This window comes from Vollenhovia emeryi, unplaced genomic scaffold (assembly GCF_000949405.1).
Source record: "Vollenhovia emeryi isolate VEMERY1.0 unplaced genomic scaffold, V.emery_V1.0 DF939146.1, whole genome shotgun sequence".
NCBI lineage: Eukaryota > Metazoa > Arthropoda > Insecta > Hymenoptera > Formicidae > Vollenhovia > Vollenhovia emeryi.
This window is the reverse complement of record NW_011967220.1, coordinates 1,209,168-1,236,730: the sequence shown is the minus strand read 5'-3', so window position 1 is coordinate 1,236,730 and position 27,563 is coordinate 1,209,168. Positions and strand designations below refer to the sequence as shown.

Sequence of the window (27,563 nt, the reverse complement as noted above, 5' to 3'; positions counted from 1 at the left end):
ACAGATTAATAAGGCAATAAATATACCTGTAGATCGATGTGGCGATAATATCAGAGAGTGGACGGAATGGGAGAAGACAACTCGGAGAGACAGCTTTATTGTTGCAACAACTAACAATATATCACTACTACAACAGTAGCGCCGGTTCAACCATGAAAATAGCGAGCCACTTATAATCTCAACCACGTTGTGACAGGATCGATTAATCATCCGGATTCTCATTAAAACGCCCAAAAGAAAAGGTACGAGCTCAACATTCAAATGCAATATGGTGAGGACTTTGGGAGAAATGAAGAAAATAGACTCTTCAAAATATAATTACAATTCTATCGATCGCAGGTTGCATTCTCATTGCGACGCCTTTTGTTCCTCGTTGCTGCCCTTCGCCTCTTTCTCCTTCTTTCCCTTTTCCTCGTCCCTTTGCTCCAAGTAGTTATCCCATCTTTCCAATCGCGCTTCAATCTCCGCGTCAGTCTCTGTAATTCTGAAGAGCACATCTCGATACTTTGACAGCTGCCTTCAGTTTAAGCAGTGCGAATCAATTTTACGCGAATTGCAAGTAATATTTGCAATTATAGTACAATATTCTTTACTAAACGAACAAGTAGATTTTACCAGCAACGGATAAATAGTTGGAATACCACTCAATTTTGATTTGCCAGCGAATAGATAGCCAGAACAGATGCCAAGCGAAATATTTTTCGAGATTATCGATATATTATAGCAACGTGGGAAATTATAGTTTTTAATACAATCTTATGCATATGCATACGACATACATAAGGTGATACGGGAACGTTCGGGTCCCTGATACCTGCATCAGCAACTACCGGTAGTGTTGGCCCTGAAGCCGGTATAGTAGGAATCGCCAATGAAATAACTTACTTGTACTTGGTCTTGCCGTCCCAGATCTCTGCCGAGATCTTTCTCTGACTGAACCAACGGCCGTTCAGAAGCTGAATGCAAGCTTGCGCCTCTGCCGGCTCTCGGAATGTCACTTGCGCTACTCCTTCGGGATGTCTCTGAGAAAAGGAAATACAGAGTGATCCGTAAAGCGTGCGAATCCAATACAGGCTTTCGACCCTATAATTGAATCGCGTTTCGGCAACAAATCAGTGTACACATTAGGGTTGAAAGTAAAATACAATATGCAAAATAATTTCATTGAAAAAGCGTAATTAAAATTTATCACTTCGATTAAAACTTACTGCTTTAATTCCATCTTGCTGAATAATTGGTAGCTTTATAATCCAACTAATTCGTGACCATTTCTACTTTCGGACTTTGTGTAAATTTCTCTCTTCTGTAACTAACTACTCTTCGCAGTTAAATGTGCACAGTTGAATATTACGTTCAATAAAGCGAAATTTCTATATAAGCAAAATAATTTATGGTATGTTTAGACATTCAGTGGAATTTCAAAAAATTTTCAACAACATTCGAGCTATGTACTCCATTTTCTCCGGTTTACGGGAGAATCATTGGCATTTCAAAGTTCCATAAAACTATCAGCGAACAACCTTTGATCTACCACTCTAACAAACCATACTTTACGACAAGCATGACAGCGAAGGGCTGATGATTCACCGAAAACACATTGGCGGTAACACGTGCTCCAAGGGCGAGAAAAAATGACAACGAGATGCCTATGGTAAATTAGGTGGCAGAACACGAAATTCCACGCGTGGCTTTCGGAGCCGATGCTATTTCTCGCTTTACGTCCAAGAGAAGAGAGAGAGAGAGAGAGAGAGAGAGAGAGAGAGAGAGAGAGAGAGAGAGAGAGAGATGTAGTGGAATTAAATTACATTGCGTTTCACGCGGACTCTTGCTTTACAAAATTGAATTACAAAAAAACCGCAATCATATATTTCTTTGATATATTGCATTCGCGCCGATTTTTCATATTTCGATATGTAAAATAAAAATTGAATACTTTATTCGATAAAACAAAATCTGAAACACATATCAAATTAATTGTTTTATCTCCGATACCAATAATTCGATTTCGGAAACATTTCAACGCAATGTCTAAACTTACAGTCCTTTCTCTCATCCGTGAGGAATTCAAAATAAAAATAAACGTCGAGGATTTTAAGATAAAACTGCCGAGTGACTACGGGCAAAGATTGCTAAAGAAAATATCTACTACTAAGAAATTATGACATACAGCGTACGCATAGCGCAACAATAATAGCCATAAGCGTCTAAATAAAAAGAGACATCGAAATCGGCAAAAGGAAACACACGTCGTTCGGATGGAATGCGCTTGACATTGAATAGTTTCACGGCTGAGGCTCAAAGACTGGGAGTGTCTCGCCTCTCGCCAATTTATGGGGGTTAGGGGCATCCCCTTTCGAAGGCGTTTCCACACTCGCTTGTTCCGTGAAATTCAGCCACTAAAAATACGACTCTTGGAAAAGAGAGTCGATCGCTTTCGATTCGAAAGAGGAGCAGCGATTGCGGCATAGAGGATTTCGAGCACGAGTCCATTTGCAATTATAAATTCGCAATGCGCGACTTCCCGGTTTTACGCGTGAAATTTTCCATCAAGGAACGTTTGACTAATAGTCGCGACGTAAGATCTAATGGCGCTTGTAAAATAGCGCATGCAAAGGAATAAGGTGGAGATGATAGAAAAAAAAACTCACGTCATAGATAACAACTTTCCTGACATCGCCACACTTTAGGCACTCGGAGCGAATATCCTGCTGGTATTCCAAGAGCAGCTGGACTTCCCTGTCGAAATCCTCCGGTGTGAAAAGGTTCTTTATGATGACGACCCTCTCGCATTTCTGCGGTTCGCCCCGCATGCGCTCCGGTCGCCAGTCGAACAATCTGTAAACAAGCAAGTAACGAACACGGGAATGATGAGGAGATACGACAACGAGAATAGCGTTTAAGTCGTGAACACTTCCACCCCGAGGATTCAATCGCATATATAAACTCTGATTGATAACGAGATGATTCGCAACTATTGATTTATAAACAATTAGGTTGAATAATCCGACACAACTGGCTACAGGAAAATTTCTTTTATTGTAACACAATGTTTCGGCCCTTTTCAAGCGTATTCTGCAGGATCTAGTCGGCGTATGGCATGTATTCAAATGCCCACTGGACAGAAGTGAGTTTGTGCTGTAGAGTACACTTGAAAAGGGCCGAAACCCATGGCCGAAACGTTGTGTTACAATAAAGGAAAATTTCCTGTAGTGTCGGATTATTCAACCTAATTGTTAATTGATCACTGGCGAATCAATATTCCAAATTCTATTGATTCATCGTCAACTATAGCTATCGGTCTTGTTGACAAAGATAATAGCGAACCAATAGGATTCTGCATCTCCCGATTCCTCGCGCGATATCACGTCAGCACGCCGCTGTCGTTATTGGAAATGACGTTTCTCAAAGATTAAAGATGCCGACAAACGTCGCTGATACAGCACAAATTGTCGGTGCCGATCGAGTCGCATGATCGGGAACGACTCGTCAAAGCTGTGAGAACAGTCGCAATGATCGATAGATCGTGGCTCACGATTCTCCTTCTCGGAGTCGCTCGGGAAAATAATGCCGAGCGTGGCATCGGCGTGGATTCGCGACGGGTGTCGAAAGAGCATGTTGCTGCAAAGACTACTTCCGGCCGGCAAACGTGGGCCCGTGCGTTCACCAATAACTGGTTTTCGCAAAGTTCAGGACGTTGACCCTGCGCACGCGACCTACGCCGGATAATAACGAGAGGATGCCGCTAATGATGAAGACAGAGACGCGTCGCGATTGAGCAATAGGTACAATGAAATATGATGACGCGAGAAACGTTAAAAGCCGATGTTGGGGATCAATCACGCGAGATATAAATATCGTCGATTTTATTTGGATCGCCGTCCTGTCGTTACTCTCTAAAAGTCAATCAGTGGATTATCACTGAAAACGATGAATATTCACGGATTCACAGTTATAGCATTGAATTATTCAGTGCTATACTTAGAACTGCGCCCTCAGAAAGGATTTCTGTTACAGGCAAAACATATTCTTGACGCATTTATATTTCTCGCAACCTCATTTAGTATAAAAATAAGACGATCGAATTAAAAAAGATTGACTTACTGTATTGAGACAAGTAAGGGCCTGAGCAGAATGGCTGTCTTGTACTCTTAAGACAGTTATTGTGCGTTACTTCAAGACAAAGGTTTAAAACATAAAACATTGTCTTAAGGCTGTCTTAAAGGTATAAGATGGCCATTCTGCTCAGGCTCTGACTTATATAAATGTAAGTTTATATATTCTTGCGTTTAGAATCAATTTTTCCTCCATCTTGCAACGCACGAAGTTCGCAACACGATATTCGACAACAGACGATACATACTATCATTTTATTCTGGATTTTAGAAGTTTTCATTTAAGATTAAAATATTCCTTTCTCTATAATAAATATGATTGGCGCTATATATCGATCCTATTTTACGATACATTCAAGTGTCATAGCATTGGATCCGGAAATTTTTTTCTGCGGGTGCAGAAAGGACTTCTGTTACCGAGACAAAAAGTATTCTTGACGCATTTATATTTCTCACAACCTCATTTAGTATAAAAATGAGACAATATCGAAGTAAAATCAATAATTCTTATTCTCTTTTATCGAATTAAAAAATATTGACTTACTATATCGAGACAAGAGTAACTTATATGAATGTAAGTTATATTCTTTAGAATAAATTTTTCCTCCATCTTGGCACCACGATATGCGACAAAAGACAATACATACTTTCATTTTATTCCAGATTTTAGAATTTTTCGTTTAAGATTAAAATATTCCCGTCTCTATAATAAATATGATTGGCGCTATATCGATCCTATTGCATGATGCATTGAAATGTAATAGCATTGGATCCGGAAATCTTTTCTGTGGGTGTGTTTTCAGTGATAATGCACTGATAGATTTTTAGAGAGTACGATTGCATTTAAATTTAATCATCATAGGTTTTTCATTTGCTGATTAAATGTTAACTCGTCAACCCTCTATCTTTTTCTATATTATTATCTAAGAAGAGACAGATAATCGATTAACCTCCGGTTAACAGTTAACCAGAAAATGAAAAAGCCGGGCCATAATCCGACTAAAGTAATATTTTTCGTAATAAGATTTCCATTTCAGTGCGGGGAAAGGGAGAATTATTGTACTGAATGCTCAGTGTAGCATTAAAAAATAATTAGAAATCGATTTATAACACGCGAATTTGCTGACAACAACAATTCTACCTAACGAGAACTTGTGCAATACGTCAGAAGTAACGGCGCGCAATTCACATATTAAATTTAAAATTATTGGGCTACCTTCATCTCGCCCGGATCTAAGAATTGATTTGGCGTTCCCGTTTCCCTATTTGATTTAATTATTAGAGGAAAGTCCTCTGTTATGAGATAGGATTGTAATGTGAGATAGTAGGTTTTCAACGTCCAAATTCAATGACAAATCTTCTTTCGCAACGATTGCACGATCCAACAATTAATTTTCCACTAAACAGACTTCACCCCAGGGGGCAATAAATTCATGGTGGAACCAGACGATGCCTATTAATTTAGTAGAAACTCAGCTACATTACATTAGGAGCCTAGCTCATAATAGAGGTCTTTCCTCTATACTTTAACTCGATTATAAGTGCATGTTCCGTCAAATCCGTGCATAGTCTCGTCTCGCGAATGCGTTTTCGATTGAGCACGCTTCTTCCTGGATCACGCGAGAAATGCTCGATATCGCTTTCGTCATTCGCGCGAAACGCAGTTACCACACGATGAAACAAAGGTTGCGCGGGACAAAGTCAATGTCGTTCGGGGCGCAATAACACGCTTCGATTAACGAGTTAAGCCCGTTGCAATCTGCCTGGAAGTGCGCGCCGTGCCCGTATAATTTTGGGTGGGTCTGTATGCGGAGCGGCGGACTAAATGCGGGTAATCGACGTGCACAGCTGCCTTTGCCGGAACCGCCAACGCCAAGCAGTCTGGCGGCCGCGGACCCAGGGGCCGATGGCAGTGCAATTATAAAGAGCCTTTTACACACACTGCAACACGTGTTACACCAGGCATGCATCGCGGAGATACGCCGAGGGTTTTTCTAAATTATACGGTATCGCGTATAAAATCGCGCGTACAACGCGCTTCGTGATTCGCGAGGGCACATCTCCTCTCGCGCTCGTCTTAAACAAGCTGCTTGCGACACACGCGTGCATACGTGGCGCGTAGAAACCTTAATAAGATGCACACGCGTGGCGGCGGATGCGCCGTGGATGAAACGTATCTTGATCCCCCGGGGATACGCCGTCTCGCATGGACGCGAGCGAACCGAGAAATGAATGGACCGGAGTAACCGAGGAGAGACCGTGATCATCTCGATTTTGCAATGCGAATCGTCGCGCGCGAGTCGCACGGGGGGCCATCGGGAGGAAGTGACATCACGCTTTAAGTCAATGAGCCACGGGGCGAGCGGGTTTTCAGGAATAAATATTTGTCTCGGCACGGATTACGCACACCCGAGTGTTAACCGTTTCGACGCGCGTTCGAGGCGGTTTATCCGTGAAATTTGCGGAAACTCACTTTTCGTGCATCTTCTTCTGCCGGTCCTTATCCTTTTTTTTCCGCTTCGGCTTCAACGCGGGATCGTACGCGCCCTTCATTTGGAACTTCGCCCTCTGGACCGACAGTGTTTTCCCCCGGATTTGCGAGCCGTCCAAGATTTTCAGCGCCAGATCCACCGACTCCACCTGCGGCAGATATTAAATAACCCATGATAAATGGCAAGTTGGTTAAAGATCATCCAAGGGAATCCGGAACGAAAGGCAAATCTCGTTGCTGTTGGGAAAATTTTTGCGTATCTCGTACCGAAAGTAATTAACGCGGGACGTAAAAGAGGCGGCGTTAATAGGCTGCAGTTCCTACTTATTGTGCCAAAGTAATGAAGTACCATTGTTACCTGACAATGTGCTCGCGATAAAGTTGACGATAAGGCCATGGTAAAAGTTCGCGGTCAATTTAAACGCGTTTGATCAACCGGCTACGCCCACGACAATCGCTGCGGTTTTACGTCGGGGGAAAAAAAAATTCCGGCTTACACGCGAAAGGTTTGACCGTGGATTTATGAAATGGGCGTGTGCTCGAATCGGCAGCCATTTAATTAAGTCGATCAGTCCTCTTAACGCGTAACCCAGTTTTCCGTTATACCAAACTTGTTAATTACAATTTTCTCGACTACCGGGTATAAGTTGCAGGTAGCGCAAGAGTTCCTTAACGTTGTATCGCTGTCTATAATAAAAGCTCTTTCGTAAACTTTCTCTCAAGTTTTATTGCGCGGTAAAGAAAAATATTTGGTAGGATCTCAGCGGCGCGTACAAAAGGGATGAGGGGAAAAGACTCGCGACTGCGAAGATCAGAAGTCCTGGGATTAAAAGAGGGCTGAAGTGAAACACGAGTGCCGAACTTAAGCCGGCAATTAGGGATTACGCCGTCAAAACTATGCTATATTTTTGGGGCATTCTTAACGACTTCAAAGAAATCCCATTGAGCTGTTGCATACGGGCAGGTCGTAAAAATCTAAATAACTTAGCGTTTTGATACATACATACGGACGCTGTACGTATACATGTATATATAGACGGTCAACTGTGCTCGCAAACACTCTGGGAATTATTTTGAGCTGTTGCGCCATCGTTCGTGTTCCGGGCATTAGATGTGTCAAAAAGCGTATAATATATGTATCAGAAATAGCGAAATGCGTTTCGGCGGTAATGGTGTCGCGCTTATTTACAAAATCCGTAAAACACGAGCAGCTTAGCGCCATTTTAACCGTGACTTCATGCCATTCATAGACGGATACTATAAATAGGACAGGAAATAAGTATTTGCCGACTGTCTCTCGTTCCACGAAGGAAGGCACGACAAAGGAGAGTGCCTTTTATAGCGGTGGAAATTCCCGCGGGGACGAGCACGCCCGGCGATATTCGACGAGATAAAATTCTGCCATTCCTGAATTCGGTGGTTGAATACTGCGGGACATCCTGCATAATGCAAGCGGGCCGGTTCCTTGTTTCATATGCATTTGGCGTGATAATACACGATGAAGCAGGGCGTGACTAGAATGACGACTGTCTAAATATGCGCACAGAGCGATGTCGCGACGCCGAATGACGTAACGATCCCGGAGACAAGTCTCCCTTGTAACGATGACCTAAAAAATAGCTTCCCCGCTGTGCTCGATATCACGAGATCGAGAAACCAAGCGGAGAATATTCCGGGAAGTATTCAAAGGCGTTCGCAATGATTTACTGTCGACCCACTTGGGCGAAATTCTTAGGTTCTAAATGATCCTCGCCTTCCTCCTCCTAATTTCACCGTCGACCGAACCGCTGAGAATAAGGAATAATTTCGAGCTCGATTCGATCACTCGTGAAACTACTACAGCACGGGAGTCCGCGACTGTTCCAGAGCAAGAGACAGGGAGAGACAGAGAAAGACAGGGAGAAGCAGGGAGAGACAAGGAGAGACAGGGAGAGACAGGGGGAGAGGGAGAGAGGGAGGGGGAAGAGAGAAAGAGTTACGTGGAGAAAAACGTAACGGCTACGAATTTTGATGCCTGTATGTTCATCACGTAAGAGTTCTAGAGGCTCAAGGATATCCACACGAGAAACAAGAGTCGCGTAAACACACCTTAAGAACCTGCGGACATAAAGGGCCTCGCCGTTCGTTTCATGCATCATCCTGTAACACCCACGCGCCAGACAGCTCCAAGGCTTCATTCTTTTTCTTTTAACACGTCTCGCTTTCGCTTAGCCCTTAGCTGGTGGGATGCGAGCGGAAAGCGACGTGACTGTTGACGTCATCATCCCCACGCAGGACTTGCAAAAGTGATTTCAACAGGAGATCCCCCTTTCTCAATTCCTACGGCATGATCTGTCTCACGTCACGAAACCAGTGTTATTTCCCGTCGCGGCCGTTCCTGCTAGATTCTGACACACGGCAAAGCGTTCGCGCGACGTCGAGGAAGTAATCACGCAACTCGTAATAATTATTTTCCTCCCATTAAGGTAAACTTCTCGGAAATGTTGAAACTTAAACAAGCATTCCGCTCAACAGGATTAAGGAGGAGAAAGCACGGCTATCCGTCGAGCGGATAACGCGTGAAATGGTAATCTACACGGTCGACACGTAGACATAGATCATCGTTGTTCGCGCGTAAACGCCCAGCAGTGATTAAAATGCTCGTTTTACGGGCGCGATTCACAGAGTCTTTTCAGAGCCGTGACTCGCTCGCGGTGGCTACCAAGTGGGATTCGACTTATTGTCAGGTCCCTCGACCACCCAGACGCAGGCTCCCGCGGTCATCTCGCAACACGGCCTACGTTAGATCACCGCAATTACGGTATACCCTCGCATCCAGTTCACGTTAAATTACACGCGTTCTCCTCCAGTCGGAGCGTACACGTAACACACGCACGTTACAATCGTCAGTGTAACTGGGCGTTATCATACGGGCGTAGTCACGCGTCTCGAGGAAATATTCTCACATGCCGCAGACACGAGCGGTTGCAGATTCGCGACTCGTTCGTCTGCCACTTGTTAGCACATTTACAAACAGCGTAAATAAATGTCGCAGTAAAAGCGTACGGTCGTTAACGATTTTCGCATTTCACGACTGTCCGTCTACGTGCTAATTAGCTCTCTGGCTTCCCCCCTCGGTGTAGGCACAGCTAATGTACTAAGAATACATAAATTAGACAATTACGTGACTGCCTGCGAATGTGCTCCCCCGATAAGATAAGCTTCTCGGAATGCAAACGTCGCGATGTGATTTCTCGAACTGACTAACGCCCGCGACTGATGTAATTGCATTGTACGCAACTGATCGATTGAAAAATTCATAAAATAATTTAATGAAGCACACCGAACCGTATCGCCGTGCGAGACGCTGAATGGATGCAAAACGCCGCGTATGTATAAGATAGCATCTATCCATTTATCTGCGTTGTAACGTTGATTAATGACGGACGACAAGATTTCGAGGCGCCATGGATCATCATTATTGTGAGACGTCGTGTTTCTAACATGCTTCGGAATGAATACTGACGTTCCCTCTAAGCAACTATAGTTAGCTGGCGTCTATTATCATTACCATACTGGCGCTCGGCCAAATTTCTCGCCGCGATGCATTAAATACCGTGGCTGCACGCGCGACGCGACAATTCACTGAAACGTTCAAGAAAGCGGATCTAGAAAAAATATTTTCCCATCGGGAACCTTTCGTCGAGTCGAACGTATAAATAAGGAAGGAGCGTCATCATCGATCATCTTCGTTCCTCGCAACTTGGCACCGTTAACGACACTATTTCATAGTTGCGCATATCTCGCATTCCAATAACCGCAAGTTCCGTAAGTGCAATGAAGAGACAGGTTGAAGTGCAAGGCTAAGGTACGCGCTGAAGAAGCCCCGAGGCTCACTCTCGAGAAAGAGAGAGAGAGAGAGAGAGAGAGAGAGGTTGTGGAAAGAAGCTGGTGACGGCGGAAGATCATTTTAAATTCTGTTTTGACTAGAGGGCAAAAATCTCTAATGCATACAACAGCGATATCTCATTTTCCTCCCAACTCATTTTGTTATTTTTAGACGCGGGAAGGAACGAGGGCTAAATGATAAGGCGTACGCCGCGCTGATCTACGGTGCGAGTGACGAGGTGTACATTGCGCGGTACGCGCTGACTCAACCGAAGGATCATACTGAATTATCATCAGAATGATTGCACGCTACGCCTACGCTATTGACATTTAAGATCGCGGTTGTCCCACTAATTTGCATCGCACGAAATTCCACGGATGAGTCAGCCAATTACGCTCGATGATCGCACATGTAAGTTTCATTACATCGTGGCCAATTTACAGTTACACGGCCTAACGGAAACGTGTCGTCGCAGGAGATGCGCACGCCGAATTTTTATAGCCTAATTTGCCTCGCGAAATTACGACGCCAGTCAAAGGGCCCCCTCGGCTGAAGAGGGGTGTAACAAGAAGTCGTTACGTCAAACGCTCCGTAGTTTTTGACAGGGGGCATTTAAATCGAAGCGACGCAAGAAAATGCAATTTAAAGTCGATAAAGCGTTTCTCATTAGACATGCAACATTCGTTGAAATTATTCTCTACTCTTGCTAGATAATAATATATCGCTGTATCTTGCAGCTCGATATCTTGAGTGGTACCAGCCAGCACCAGCTAGCTTCCCTTGAGATGCGTATTTCGGGATACATTTCACTTTGCAGATAAACGCCGCGGGAAGCTGCAGGATGTCTCTCGAATTAACTAAGCGTATAGCATTTTGATCGACTAGTTACGCTCCAATTAGAATAACTCAATTTTCTGTCCCAACAACGTAATGGATATATTGTATAATGGATGTGCATTATTTCAAAAATACACGGGGAGAATTTTCCCTTAAAGTACCCTGAAAATCGTGTAATCGCGGGACAACGTGGCACTTTGAACAGCTTGATGGAAGTTTTTCGAATTGTTATCATACAGTTTACTGGTAAAATGTACGACGAAACTTCAAAAAAACTCTCATAAAGTTCTTCAAGATGCCATGTTGCTCCGCAATTACATAATTTTCAGGGTAAATTTTACAAGAAAATCCTCTCCTTCGTAGATACCGAATTGTCACCAATTTCGCAAGGAACAATTCGCATAGTCTTCAACGCAATAAAACACCGTACAAATTGAGCCTGACCCTACAGGTACTGAGGGGTCATTCACTTAATATTTTTTCCTTCCGACTTCACTTAATATTTATCTCTTCTAACTTTTGCCTTCCGACGAGACGAGCGTACCCTCGCCGTTTCACTTCATTGTTTCCAATCGAAACTGCAGAACCGCCGCAATAAAATCCCTGCCATATTAGGCGCAGTGTCTCTCTTTTCCTACGAGACGACACTACGCGTCGCGAGCGCATATACGCGCGGCACATTTTGCAAAACCGGTTTCCGGAATTCCATAAGATCTAAAGTGCGCACGAGCGCGTACGGGAGCGCTCGTAAAAATTGTCGTTTCGCTGCCCATCGTATTTTGCGCCGCGGGCGAGCTCGCCGGCGGTACGATCAAGCGCTGTTAACACTTCGGTATTCAACTAACGACAAACGTCGCGGAAATTACGGCCTTGCAAATTGCGAATTCACGCCGGCGAAATTTCCCCGCGAACGAGAAACAATGTCTCATGAATGGATATGAGCGCCCGCGCCGGCAGCCAGACGTCTCGATCTTTCTTTCGAGACCACTAAGTGCTTGAGGACGCCGAGTGAAATGTTACTCAACTCTTTCAGCAACCAATAAAAGCTGACATTTCTTCAAATATTCCCTGCGGCACATTGGATACCCCCCACCCTTACAGCATGCAGTTTTAATGATGTATAACGTGGCTGACCTTCCCGCTCCATCGAAAGCGCCGATCGCTTCCTTTCGCGGTAAACGCATGTGAAAGAACGCACCCGTTTGTAAATCTGGTCGGGACAGCCTCAGTCAGGCCGAACTGCCGACGGTTCAGTTGCACCGCCGATGATTCAGTATTCTCGCACGACATAATATAATTTCGAGGAGCGCTGCCCCAATTTCTTCGGATATCGTACATCATCGACTGATCGCAATCTCACTTTTATACCTTACTCCTCTGACCTTGAGAGAGATTTAGAAATGTCCGTAACGGAGCACGCGTGATCTTGCCCAATACGGAAACTTGGCCAAGAAATAGAACTACTGTTATCTCTTCAGTTATACCGCTGAGCTCCGCGTGTGTACGTATGTACGAACATAAAATATTGAAAATAAGACTTTAACTTGCGGGACAAATAAAGTACATTTATCTTATCTGAAATATTTGTCTTCGATATCGCGAAAAACTTGCGCAGAAGGGAGGATGGATTTGCGAAGCTTAAGCGCGGAAATTGAGGATATTTACCGATAAGATTATTGAGGTGTGGAAAAAAATTAGCTAGCTCTTTTAAATAAGCACAACTTGACGTGACATTGTACTGACGTAACCGTACGGCGACGGTGATTCTCAAGCCGTAAACCTGGCCATTGCGTCTACATCTCCATAATGCCTGACGCAATATCTAGAATTACTTGAATCTGTCAATCGTACCGTTGTGATTTCAGGCACGCAGTCGTCAGCCCACCCCAAATTGCAATTCCGCGAATCGCAGCATTCCCGGTGTGCCTTTCAAAGCATCAGGAATGTGCAAATGAATCGCCGTCATAGTAGTTTGAATGTAACAACGCCCCCGTCGTCACCCGTGAAAACGCGATCTGCATTTATTGTGATAAAAGAAAAAAGAGGCAGAATGAAAGTCGTGCTTTGATGTCGCAAGCGTACAAAATACTCTTTCAATTCCACACATTAAACGCGCAATATCCAAGTAGATTATTCAATCGCGATTGAATACGTGATAACTGAAAGTTAGAATAGATCACTTAATAATTCCAGCATTATTGTCTATTATAAGAAAGCTGACGCTATTTATATTTGCTGTGTGATATAAAGGCGTGTGCAAAAATAGCTGTCTCTCGTGCGAAAGAAGAGAAACGTGGATTTATCTAAATTATGCAACCGCGATAGTGACTAAGGGCGTGCATATGGAGCGCATAATAGTTATCGCGGGTATGCGGTGCATTTTTCAGAGATAAAATAGAACAGGCGCGACATTTCTGCACTGAAAAAAATTTCTGGTTGAATATGGACGAATCAGATAATTCCTTTAGGATTTACCAGAATTCCTTTAGGATTTACCAGAATTCCTGTAATCCTACAGAACGACGAATCAGATAATTCCTTTAGGATTTACCAGAATTCCTTTAGGATTTACCAGAATTCCTGTAATCCTACAGAAATTCTGGTAAATCCTAAAGGAATTCTGGTAAATCCTAAAGGAATTATCTGATTCGTCCATATTCAACCAGAAATTTTTTTCAGTGTGACACACGCAATGCGATAGGTGGAATCTTCAGAATGCATTTAAAATTTTTCGAGCGCGCATTATTTAACGTACTTCCCGCGCCCGTGCTAAATCCGCCCGAGCAGATAAATCGGTGGGAATAATTAAGCCCGAGATTTGCGCGAGATCTGACTCGACGACGGCAAATTGCGCTTCTAGCCGCGCGATATCTCCGATTTATTCGCAGACATTTCCCGCTACTCCCGTTATTACAATCGTTACTACATTCTAATCAACTCCATTCGGACGTTAACTCTCCAAAAGATACCATCGAACAGATAGACGTTAATGCACCCAATTGGCAGTCTGCCATTAAACGGAAACGCTCGTCTGGTAGATCTCGTCTCGATGATATTTTAGAAGTGGGTATACGCCCAATTTCAGGTCGTTACGCTTTCATAGTATCCTTGTGTATATCGTTAATCGTACAAAGTCAGAGGAAGCTCCTCTACGATGAGATAAGATTCTAAGGTGAGATAGTAGGCTTTCAACGTCCAAATTCAATCACAAATCTGTTTTTGCAACGATTACACGATCTAACAATCACTTTTCCATCTAAACAGATTTCACCCCAGGGGCAATAAATTCATGGTGGGACCAGACGATGCCTATTAATTTAGCAGAAACCCTGCTGTATCACATTAGGAGCCTATCTCATGACAGAGGACTTTCCTCTACGTGTAAAAGGTGGATTTGTCAATGGTGAAATAATCGTGTTATCTCGTTGCTCAATTAATTGCAAGTTACGATCATTGTAAGTAATAACCGAGCCGCCAGGCAAATATAATTCAATTATTAATAGGAATCGATAGACAAGAGTGTCGAAAGCTATCGCAGGAATAATTTTTCTACACAGCTTAATTAATTCTACTCGTTAATTCCAAATTATGGGCGTCATAAATAACAAACGGCCGACTTTGCATATATTACTCCACGCTTTATATTCCCTCTTTGCGCGGCTCTGCGTTATTTAACGCAGCAGGAAAATACTGTAATAATAATTCGTTAGCTCCAGTTCTGATATTCAACGAAATCCTCATTGCTGATTAAGTGCTTTCGGCACAGAGTGGTCTTACTCCGTTGTGCAAAGTTGCTAATGCTTATATATTCCGCGCTCCGGTTTTACGACAGTAATATTGAGCGCAGTGTTGGGGCACTTCAGCCTCGTTGACGTGCAGTCTCTCAAACATTTTGCGAGTTGTCGACGCAGCTAGGTTGAGTTTGTTCAACAATTCCTACATCGTTGACGCGCAATTATCGCACGCTCTACGCTTGCTAAGTTCACGTATCCTTGAGTCTTAGTAGAGTTTAGTAGTATTATGCTAAAACGTGAACAGAAATCATTAAATATCCGCACGCTTTGTACAGTGATAGATTCCGCTCTTTCGAAATCATCTTAATCAAGGCCTCGTTAAAGGAATGCAAATATAAAAGTGACCCAACGACGACGCGTTTGAATAAAACGACAGAAAATCTCGCGAGGCAACGCGAGAAAAGTGATACTATACGCGCGAATCGCTGTAAAATACACACGAGAAACTTCTCCGCCGGAAACGTCCCAGGTGACTTGTAAAATAAGCGAAGGCGCGAATATCTCCGCGGTTATCTCCGTAAACAACTGCGCAAAGCGTATTCGCTTTGGACGAAATCAGGGTAAGCCAGGCAAGATCCGTAGCTCCTTGGGATCGGGGAAAAGGATCGCGGTAGCGTCTGGCGACAGGGGAGGCGCGAGAGAATTCCGCTCGTAAGCTCGGAGCGCGCGAAGGTACGCGCCGAGCGGAATGGAAGCGGCGGCTTCAGTCGGCCGCGAACCTCCGCCGAAGAACGGTCCCCATCGTCCGGATCGACGACGGTCCGGTATACCCCAGCTACGACACAGACTTCTCTTCGATCCCGTGGAAAAAGGACGAGGGGCGCAGGGTTTTTCTTTCTCCCTCGCGCGACTTCGCGGATCCACGAAGCGGCGATCAACCAATGCGCGAAATCGGAAGCGAGGCGAGGTTCAAGGAACGAGAATGAGGACGATCCTGCACGCGCGTTGCGACTTCTGTAACGAGTATCTCGGCGAATAAACGACGTGTGGGAGTAGACATGTGGAAGTGTTGGGCCCTGTTTCTGTGCGTCGCAGGTAATTAATTTAAAGTGCGCAAAGTGGATTAAGCAGATCGCGGACGATCCCAATGAGAGGGACGATCCGGAGTACGAGTGAGTGAGTAAACATGGGGGAGATTTTTCAGCGCGCGATTAATCCGAAGAAATAGCAAGGGAGATACCTTTTTGAGATGTATGCTAATGACTAGAATTACAAATTTGCGGCTAAAGTATTGTATGAGAGAAAAAGAGAACGCGCGGCAGTTTACGATGGATACCAGCAGGTTCGGAGATCAATTGTATCGAAATTACAGTAATAAATGGTCGTTTAAAGGGAGAGGATCAGTGCCTCTCTCCTACAATTACGAGTCCCCCACCGTAATAACACAATTCGGTATTATTATATAATTAACCCATATTTAACCCCGCGGTCAATCTATTGGTGCACTGTGTAATTTTGTTCGTTGCCGAAGTGAAGGCAATATCAATTAAAAACTATCGTAATACCTGAATTGACACAATTTCATAAAATATTTTTCGGCAAATTTCATCATTACTTTTTTTAGCAGTTAATATAAATCAATGGAAAACCGAAATATTGTTTTGCAAGCTTCAAAAATATTCAACGTAACTAAAATCTTGATTAATGCCTGGGATAATTCATCAAACGTAATCGTGAACTAATATCTCTCGATGTTGGGACGCTATTAAGATGTTTGTATCTATTAGTAGTTACGCGCTCTGCTAATTGGCAGCCTAATGACAGTTCCAATATAGATCGGTAGTTACGAAGACACAGTGTATAATTGTTATTTACATAATTTCGAAAATTGTGTGATGATACAGTCAATAATACGATCAATTCTAAATGTTAAGTAAAAAATTTTTAAAGCGCGGCAGATATAAAATTAATAAAAGTAGCTTCGGTCTGTCATATAAAGTCTGCTGTATAGAATTAAGCTAATACATGTGATGATAGAGTCAGTAATACGATCAATTCTAAATGTTAAGTAAAAAGTTTTAAATGCGCGGCAGATATAAAATGAATTAAAGTAGCTTCAGTCTGTCACATAAAGAGTCTGCTATATAGAATTAAGCTAACACTAGGTTCCTACGAAAAGACTTCCCGTTCCGAGGTAAGCTCTTTGGTTATTAATCGTGTTTGACCTTATTTTCTTCGCATTTTTCTTAAAAAATAACGTCCCGCTAAAGTTCAATAAAAGCTCGAAACGAACCTTGAAAGAAATGCGAGCTGCATACTCGATAAGAGACGTACGTAAAATTTCTGCATGTAAGATTAAACGGCTTGCCGGTGAAACGTTACGCAGACAGTTTCGGGACGCGCATATTTTACCGTGCATTTTCTGATGGAAACCGCGAATAAATTAACCATCGGAACACGTGTCTTAGTCCGACAGACATGCAGTTTCTGTACAGACGTAGCGATCTATTTTCGCGAGATCGAATCTAGGCAGGAACGATACCAACAGAACGATACCATCAAATCAGATCTGCGGCGGCAAGAATAGCTCTGATCGTAACGAACGTAAAATATCTGCAGCGTCCGTACAGATTCAGAAAGTCAAAATTAGTCAATGATGTAATCATTATATCAAGAAACTGGGTATCAGTCGATGAAACTTTATTTCGTAATAAAACTAATATAATTATTTAACGATTAATTACAGTCAAACTTTACGATTTACGACGGATAAAACTTTAATCCACCCGAATCGATTAACTTCCTTTGACAACGTGGTGAATAAAAATCAAAGGTTAATTGACCAATTACCGATAATACCAGTTGGTTCGCGAAAGTGGCGATAAATTCTGGAAATATGAGAAGAATGTCCACCCAAGCGACCGAGGCTTAGCCTTGTGCCATAAACGTGTGAATGAAAGCGCAAGTTGTGGGTAGACAACCAGTGCATATACCATAAATATAATTTCCTGTCGCGACTATCGATATCAGTCGATTAGATGAGCTTGAAAATATCGGATATCTCGCGAGACCTTTCTTCGAAGGTTATAACACAGTCGTGCAACGCTATCGACAATAAGTGATTAAAAGAGACGAGAATTATCAACTGCAACTACAATTTTAACTGTTAGTAACACTAGCTGGCTCGAGGCGTACGTTAAATGTTTATGCGAGTTTATCAACTATGACCCGTGATATTAGCAATTCCTAACTGACAATGCTTGCATGTGTGTACGGCCATTGCTAACAAAACAGTTCTATTTGTTTCATTTTTTTTCATATATTTTAATTTCTTCTTGAATGGGAATATTAATTATTCAGGAATTCAATAATTCGTGCCAATTCTAAAAAAACACTTATCTTTAATTGCATCTTTACGTGGCCGTAAACAGTAGAAAAATAGTTTTGCGTGACTTCCTATATGGATGAATATTTATGTGAATATAAACCGCCGCTACTTCCACGGTATTTTCTGCTAACGCAACAGTTATTTCGGTATCAGACAACAATTTGCGCACCTGTGATAAGAGGACGCACATGTCATACTTGTAAGATGTGCAAATCTAAGAAGAAACAACGTACTATTTCCGACTCGTAAACGTGACGTTTTTAAGAAAACAAAATTCTGCCCAAACAGCTGCTTAAAAAAAAAATCCAACTTTTTAAATACACTGAAACACAGAAAATCTAATTTTATCATTAATATTCGTCATCAAGTATCATAGGTTCATAAAAACCAGGAAACTAGAATGAATTTCTCGCATTAGAGATTTAAATACGGTCTCTCGGAACCTGAGTTCTCCCTGCCGAAATGAAATATGCAGCATACGCGCTGACCATCTCGTTTGTTATGTCTCGCATTTTAAAACACGTCGTATATCGCGGCGCCCAAAGCCGGAACAAACTTTATAGCATAGTTTGCAAATTCACATGCTGTTGGACGTGTAGAAAATTCCGACCGAGGTTATTTCGTGAATTTTATAACAACTTTAAACAATGTTTTTTTTTACAAAAATGCATACATTGTTTTTAAACAAAGAGATTGTTATTTCGCATTCACTTTAATCCACGCCCTCCTCCGCACAATTGCAGCGCTCATTCAAATCGGTACATGCGCAGTGCCACCTTCGGTCGATGACTAACTAAAATCGATCGCACTATAATTAAGAGGCATGGAATTATGGACAGTGCTACTGGTTTTTATTGTTCGTGGAAACCAGTTCTCGCAGAAATTCTAACGTGTGTGAATGTACATTTAAACGCTTCGAACGGGCTCTCGGTGCGAGCGCTGTGCTTTAACACGCGCCCCGGGGCATTAGCTAACCGATTAACTATCTGATACTGACCCATTTAAACCTGCGGCCTATATATCATACTTGTGTACACATGTATCGCGGCTTAAAATCAAAACTCTGCCATCGGCAATTAAATGTCCATTTAAAAGATTACACGAGAGCTAAACTATATTTAGAACAAAGCGGCGCGCGTTATCTGCCCTTCTCGCTTAAACAATGGCGATTCCATCCAGGGAAAGTGCGTGAAATGGCGATTTAATGAAACAAAAAGGTATTGAACGCCGCGCGTTCAATCTCGACCGGAAAGTACGTTTAATACTTCATTTTTCTGGACGTTTCGTAATCCGACGTATGCCTATTTCTGTATTTTTGCGCTCGTTACGAAGATAATAAAAAGGAGAAAAAAAATACGCGCAGCTAAAGTTGCTTTCCAATTCATTAACCTCGAGTCATTTATTATCGAGGTCAAAACTGATACCGCGATATTAAGCCGCGGTTACGTTATTCCGATGTAAGTAGATCTACCGAGGCCTAATATCCCTTTTCCGCTTGCTACAATTTGTTTACCTCGTCGATTTGCCCGCGCCAAGAACTGTTGCGGATTGGACGCGAGTTTCGATAAAATGCGCTCGATTCTTTCACGCGTAATTGCCGTGCGAACGAGAGTGTGTTTTCCATATTGGAGGCCTGCGGGCGGAAAGGTTAAATCTCTGGTATTTATTAATAGTCATACGATACTGGTTGTGTATCATAAATGGAATTTATGGCGACATGCGCGCCACGAGGTTCGTCTACGCGACGATGACTCACGGAGATGGATCTTTGAGTAATTAATTGGATACGTACGACAAATAATCATTGCCAACGTATCGCCACCGCGCCGCTCATATGCATGCACTTTCGTAATAGCTACATTAATTTGCAATAAACGTTGGCGCATACACCGGACGCAAATCCTTCCGCCACAGTCTCTCGTAGAATCATTAACTCGCGACTCGCGTGCCTTTCGCGAAATTACTAAACTCCCACAGGTGGAAAAAGTTACACGAGTCCCTCGAAATCTCTCGTACCTCATTTGTATCTCGAGATCTTAATTAACTGGCGCTTTAATCTGGAATTTATGGCGAGATGGGCGCCACGAGGTTCGTCCACGCGACGATGACTCACGGAGATGGATCTTGGAGTAATTAATTGGATACGTACGACAAATAATCATTGCCAACGTATCGCCACCGCGCCGCTCATATATGTACTTTCGTAACAGCTACATTAATTTGCAATAAACGTTGGCACACACACCGGAAACAAATCCTTCCGCCACAGTCTCTCGTACACTGAAAAAAATTTCTGGTTGAATATGGACGAATCAGATAATTCCTTTAGGATTTACCAGAATTCCTGTAAGCCTACAGAAATTCTGGTAAATCCTAAAGGAATTATCTGATTCGTCCATATTAAACCAGAAATTTTTTTCAGTGTAGAATCATTAACTCGCGACTCGCGTGCCGAAATTATTAAACTCCCTCACGTGCAAAAAGTTACACGAGTCCCTCAAAATCTCTCGTGCCTCATTTGTATCTCGAGATCTTAATTAACTGGCGCTTTAATCTGACATTAAATGTCGATTAGAGATAACAGTGCCTATTGTATGCGCGCATCGCTATCGCGTATCGTTATCATAGAAAACTGCTCCACTTACACCGGTCTGTTTCATTCGAAGGATCTGTCGCGCCCTAAAAATTTCAATCAATCAAATCAATCGAATTAATCGGATCCCTCGCCGGCAAATTATATAAAATTGTGAGCGGATAAAACTTCGTTTTTTTTTCCTCGGTAACGAGGCATCGACGCGATGCGCTTCTTTTCATTGTTTCTTGTCAGATAAGTAAAGTCTACAGAATCGCGTAAACATGCACCTGAGACGAATACATATGAGCACAAAGATAAAACCATGATTTATAAAGTCTACCGCGGTAAGATTACAGAAGTCGCATGATGAAAGTCGCGGGCGTGCCCTCGAAAAAGGACATTTACATTTTAACGTGAGCATAAACTTGAGAACGTTGCAAATCTGTTTTGTTGTCATACGAGATGGAGGTCTAAACAATCTGGTTTACGAGACAATGCTGAATAATTTAATGATATTATATCTCGGCTGTGCAATGGTGCGGCGCCTAGTCACGCGTGAACCACAGACGACATTACATAATGCTTAAATTCTGCTCAAGGCCACGCAACAAAAATGTATTCACTCGGAACGCATTAATGCACATAAATTATACAAGTAAAGGGTAAAAATATGCATTTCAAAATACCGAGATTTATCAGAACATGAAATTAATGCCAAAACAGAAGCGTACAAGTGTTCACGAGTCGCAGAGGAGCGGGGCGCACCTTCGTGAAGCGAACATCCCATTTTCTCAGCATTTCAACATAATTTATTAAGTTCTGGCTCTCTGCCGCAAAGAGTTTTAAACTGTCCGATATGATTCAAAAAGAATTTTTAATTTTATTGTAAAAAAAGGAATCACAAATACGGTAAAAATTGCTATTGTATAAAAATTGGTCATAATTTTTGTCAATTAGGATCGACTGATCATATTGAGTAAACAATCTCAGAATTGCTCGACTTTTCTCTCCACACCCACAGAAAAAAATTTCCGGATCCAATGCTATTACACTTCAACATATCATAAAATAGGACCCATATAGCGCAAATCATATTATAGAGAAAGGAATATTTTAATCTTAAATAAAAAATTCTAAAATCTAGAATAAAATGATAGTATATCTTTTGCCGAATACTGTGGTGCCAACTTCGTGCGTTGTAAGATGGAGGGAAAATTTATTCTAAACGTAAGAATGTATAAAGTTACTCTTGTCTCAATCTAGTAAGTCAGTCTTTCTTAATTCGATAGAGGAGAATACGAATTATTGATTTTACTTTGATATTGTCTTATTTTTATACTAAATGAGGTTGCGAGAAACATAAATGCGTCAAGAATATTTTTTGTCTCAGCAACAGAAATCCTTTCTGAAGGTGTAAAAGATTGTTAAAATACGTTTCCGAAAGACGAGAAATATAAAAAAAATTATCATATCTGATTTTTTTTCTTGTAGGTTTATCCTCGGCCGTTTTGGAGCCGCCGAACTTTGACATCAACCCCTTGACCAATCAATCCATAACATTGCGACAGCATGAACCCGTGAGACGATTCGCGTGTCCCGTGGGATTCTTTCGACTGAAACGATTCTGTTATTATCTGAGCGCCGGCACGGCACCGTGGAGAGACGCGTACTTTCACTGCAAGGACAGAAACGCGACTCTGGCAATATTGGACAGAAATGGAAAGGACAAGATGCTGAGGAAGTACCTGATGGGGGATCAGTTCAGTGAGTATAAGCTACTCCCGTCTCGTCTCGTCGTTACGTCGTTCAATTTTATCCAAACCCACAAATCTCAACAGCGAAACTGGAGCGGTGGATCGGCGGAATTTTCAACTGGCAACAGATGGCCTGGGAGTGGGGCGTAACAGGCGAAAAGATGGTTTTCCAGAGTTTCGGGAAAATAGAACCCGGGAGATCTAAGAAGTACGCGTGGCATTGCATCATAATGGATCCCTCGCTGAAGTATAAGTGGAGTGCGAAGAGTTGCGTCGAGCGGAAGCATTATATATGCGAAGTGCCCGCCGGTCGTTTAGGTGAGAAATGCACTCGAGACACTCGCAGCGGAAAAAGCATTCATACATAACTTTACCGATACAAATGTAACCGAATTTATTCACGATACCTTCGCCCTTTCAGCTAGAAGACGCAAGAAGTCGGATGACCCGTTTGCGCCGCAAAACCAAAGATTAAAGCCCAGAAAGAAGGGCAAGAAGTATTCAGACGAGCAGAGGAAGCAGCGCGAAAGGAAGAAGAATCGACCTAATCTGAGAGGGAATTGGCTTGACCGAAAGGAGAATCAACAGTGGGCCCATGGTGTCAAGCTGGGATCGCGACCACCTTCCAAGTACTAACATCATTATATTAAACTAAGCTTAACGTAAAATATATTTTGAAGAAATTTTTGACAATACACGGAGCCTACGCGGAGACAATTTTCTCTTAAAATTTATCCTGGAAATCATATGATCGTGGAACAACATGGCATTGCGAACAACTTTATGAGTTTTTTGAAATTTTATCACACATTTTATTAGCAATATATTTCGATATTCGTTCGCGCTAATCATAGCGCATCGTTTTTTGTAAATGAATTGCAGTCACGGATTGCAGTCAGGCAAAAAGCAAGACAAAACTCTATTTTTTTTATCCATTCTTGTGTTCGTCACAATTTTACCATACATTTTACTAGTAAAATTTCCCAAAACTCTCATAAAATTCTCCGACATGCCACGTTGTCCCACGATTACATCATTTTCAGGATAAATTTTAACAGAAAACTCTCTCCGCGTAGCGATCAAGGCGTTCCACAGCTGATAATCTTTTCAATTGTTGACAGTGTGAAGGTGCAGCCTAAAGAGCGCACGCGGCATCGGGCGAATAGAACCCGTTTGCAATCGAGTGTGCCAAGGGTCGCCCAAGTGTTGCCCCAAGGGCGGGAATACGGCGCTTTTCTAGCCAGCGGACAACAAACCCAGAACTTAGCGGATATGAACAGCGTTCTTTCGCAGTTTCACAATAAGATAAACGACTTCGCGCGGGAAGAAGTTTTGTTCAAGCCGTGAAGGAAAAACTCGAATCATTATATCGACAATTAGTTGTAATTGCAGCCTCGACTTATTACCGCTCCGTTACATAATATATGCGGCTAAGAGAGAAAAAAAAACACACATTTAAAAGATACACTTTTGTTACAACGACACTGTTCAACTGCCAACGTTATTTTAACTATACTTAGATATTATTTATAATTGTCATCGTAAAAATTAATTTTGCAAGATCGCGAAAAACTATTACGACTGAAAGTAATCGGGAAACAAATCCCCTAGGGTTTCTCCTGTCTGAACGTTCAAAGTTTCCGAAATAGAAGACCTACCGATGTATCAACTAACGATCGGAATATTGTAGCCACCGCATTCGATATTGTTACTGATATCTAAATATTCTCCGTGTACTTATCTATATCGTAATATCATTGCAGAAAGTTACTTATCTCTCTCTACAATTATCTTCTTCCGGCTCGACGATTATTTTGCCGGGCAACGTCTCGCGCGATTGATTAATTGTAACGCGCGCAGGATCCACGTATCGATAAAAAAATATATATGTTGCTGACGCCTATCGCAATTTCGCGATACGCGAATTAGACGAGCGATTATAATTATCACTCGACAATTAGTTAAACCGTATTAGCGACCCTCGTTTACGCCGATCGTAGCGCGCAGTTTTTACAAATGAATTGCAGCCAGTTAGGCAAAAGGCAAGACAAAACTCGATTCTTTTTGTTATCCATTCTTGTGTTCGCCACACTTTTTCATTGCTTCGTCTGTACATATATCAGCGTAAGATCGATGTACTCTCTGTATTTAACGATGTATAATAAAATACTGATACGTCAATTTTTGCGCTGCGATATTGTCGGCCGCGCAAGAGGCAAATCGAAGGCAGGTCGGCAACGTATATAAACGTAAAACACGCATTCTTACCTTGATGTAGGTGCAGAGGGCATCCCCCTTCGGCTCCCCGTTGCCGTCTCTGTACAGCTTGATCTTGTCCTTTCCCCTCTCGTCCCTCGCTATGAGGCCACACTTGGCGAAGAGTTGCGTGAGCTCTTCCATGCTGATGTCCAAAGGTAGGCCGGATACGTAAATGGCGGTGTTGTGCGCCTCGTCGACCTCGAACCAGGTCGGCGGCTCCTGAGTTTTCCGCTTGGCCTCCAGTCTCCTCTGCTCCTTGTCCGCCTTGGCCTGCTGCGAGGGCGGCGGCTGCGTCGGCTCCGGCGGTTTCGACCCCGGCGCGCTCTCGTCCGTAAAACCGTAGCTCATCTGGTACTTGGCCATGAAATCCTCGTCGACTTTCGGAAACCAGGCGCTCTTCTCTCGGTCCCAGAAGTAGACGCTGCCGTCGTTCGGGTCCGTGTAAGTGTGCGTGTCGTTCTCGAAGCCGAAAGACTCCGCCGCGCCAGCATCCGGGCCAGAGTCATCTCCCTTCTCCGACCCATCGGCTCGCTCTTTCCTGTCGTGCTTAAGGCTCTCCTTACTGTCGGAGCTCACCTTGCTCTCCTCCTTCACGACCCATTTGTTGCTCTCCTGGTCGAACCTGTAGGTAACGTTCGTCGCCTTGTCGGTGTAGATGTACGTTTCCCCGTCGAACTCGTAGCTCTTCATAGGATCGTCTTGTTTCCCGGACTCCTCCGTGCTTTCTGCGCCCGACGGCGGCGCGTCGGTCATCCTCAGCGGCCCGTTAGATCAGCTGGCAAACGACGGACCTTGCGGGCAAAGGGAGCTTCTTGACAACAACGTCACAACGGTGACAGGCCTAACGTAAACACCAACATGCAACGCGACATACAAGTTTTGAGGTTATACGAGTAATTTCCGAGGGTACGCGCGTCCCCGAGACAGCGTCTCCGTACTGTCGTTCGCGGCCGAGCGACTCGTCGAAGCCTGTTTCGTCGCTCAGCGAATTGTCAACGTATTCTACGGTTCAAAAGCAGCATGCGGGAACGCGGGAGGAGGGGGAATAAGGTTAGAAACTCGGCGGAGAAACTGACAGCTGAGGGAGTCGTCCTGTACCTACCGATATTCCTCGCACCGGCGAACTCCAGGGCGTTTGTCGCACCAATTGGCGAGCGATCCGCGCGAGTTTGCGACGATCAACGTCCGAAATAATTAGAATCTTATCGAGCAACTGATGGAGCAACTGGCTAAGTCTACGTGACCGACGCGCGATATATACGTCGGGGACGCGACGCCGCGGCAGGTGTCACGTGACGCTGGCGCCGCCTCGGCGTCGGACGCGGCACTAGCGTGTAAAGATTTGGCCGAGCACGACGATCTGAAATTGCCGGCCGCCCGCCGCGCGCGTTTCAGAATGCATCGCCGCCACATTCTTACGCGAAATAAACTCGCACCGCGACTCGCGGGAATTCAACGATCGCGGTGTCTTCCCGCACTCGTCGCGAACGCGCGTCACGAAAGACTAAAGTACGATACGCGAAGCGGCGCGGGCGCGACCGAACGGTTCGACTGTCGCCGCGTGAATGATCCTGCGTACGGCGACGTAAACACCTCGGCCGAGAACCGAGCGCGGAAAAAAACAAAAACACGCGGAACATTCGCCGCGCCGAACGATTCGACACAATAGATTGTTTTCGACCGAGGTGTTCACGGCGCTACGTCATTTCTTGGAATCCGCGCTCGGCTTTCGGCCGAGGTGTTTACGGGCGCCTACGCAGGGCCATTCACGCGGCGACAGTCGAATCGTTCGGTTACGCCCGCGCCGCTTCGCACATCGTATTATTTTCTTTCTTGATACGTGTACGCGACAAGTGCGAGACGAAACCGCGATCGCTATCATCGCGCGATCGTTGAACTCGGTGATTTGTGCGGGTATCAGTGCAACGATGTAATCGAACAGTTCGTAGTGGCGATCGAACTCTGTGACAATCGGCAGTGACAATCGGAAACTGTAAAGACCGAAAAAGTGGCATTTGGATACAGTGACAGCGACAAGTCACTTTACAAACGGAAGTGTAAGCTCGCGAGTGAAGTGGCATTTGGATACATTGACAGTGACAAGTGACTTTACAAACGGAAGTGTAAGTTCGCGAGTGAAGTGGCATTTGGATACAGTGACAGTGACAAGTGACTTTTATACAAACGGAAGTGTAAATTCGCGAGTGTGTCGGAGGACAGCTGAGACAACGACACCTGAGAGGAGGACACCTGAGTGGAGGAGGAGACATCGGGCGCCATTGCAGAATCAACGCAGATATCAACTTCGCCGCTGCGCATCGTGTCGCGTCGGTGAGTGAAAAGTTTTCTATCACAGTAACGGAATCTACATTTTTATATCGTAGATTGTAGATCGATCCATTTCGTAGATCCGTTACGTTACCATAAAATGGATAGGTTACAAATAATTTGACGTTTTATTTAATATATTTTATTTATCGAAGAGAAGTGATTTTTCATAGAGCTCTACGAATCAGAGTATGTTGAGCTCGTGTTTCATGTTAAA

At 43.5% G+C, this 27,563-nt stretch overlaps 2 protein-coding genes across 3 annotated transcripts; one reads left to right on the top strand and one right to left on the bottom strand.

Annotated features, from left to right (window-relative positions):
* Nucleotides 1–81: 81 nt before the first annotated feature.
* On the bottom strand, nt 82–27,078 carry LOC105566198 (HIV Tat-specific factor 1 homolog). Of its 2 annotated transcripts, none has more exons than XM_012020014.1 (6): nt 26,121–27,068; nt 25,028–25,809; nt 6,586–6,752; nt 2,649–2,835; nt 886–1,022; nt 82–484 (listed from the first exon to the last, which is right to left on the bottom strand). In XM_012020014.1, the coding sequence occupies exons 2-6, from the start codon at nt 25,769–25,771 to the stop codon at nt 349–351; spliced, it is 1,371 nt and encodes a 456-aa protein (XP_011875404.1). In that variant the 5' UTR covers nt 25,772–25,809; nt 26,121–27,068; the 3' UTR covers nt 82–348. The 2 variants fall into 2 exon arrangements, 1 of the variants encoding a protein (XP_011875404.1); XR_001009257.1 differs by lacking the exon at nt 82–484 and adding an exon at nt 1,209–1,313 and having other exon boundaries at nt 942–1,022; nt 26,121–27,078.
* LOC105566197 lies at nt 15,354–24,940 on the top strand. The gene is made up of 5 exons (XM_012020013.1): nt 15,354–16,137; nt 22,497–22,769; nt 22,844–23,077; nt 23,181–23,388; nt 23,881–24,940. Exons 1-5 carry the CDS (start codon nt 16,101–16,103, stop codon nt 24,104–24,106), a joined length of 978 nt encoding a protein of 325 aa, XP_011875403.1. The 5' UTR covers nt 15,354–16,100; the 3' UTR covers nt 24,107–24,940.
* Nucleotides 27,079–27,563: the final 485 nt, after the last annotated feature.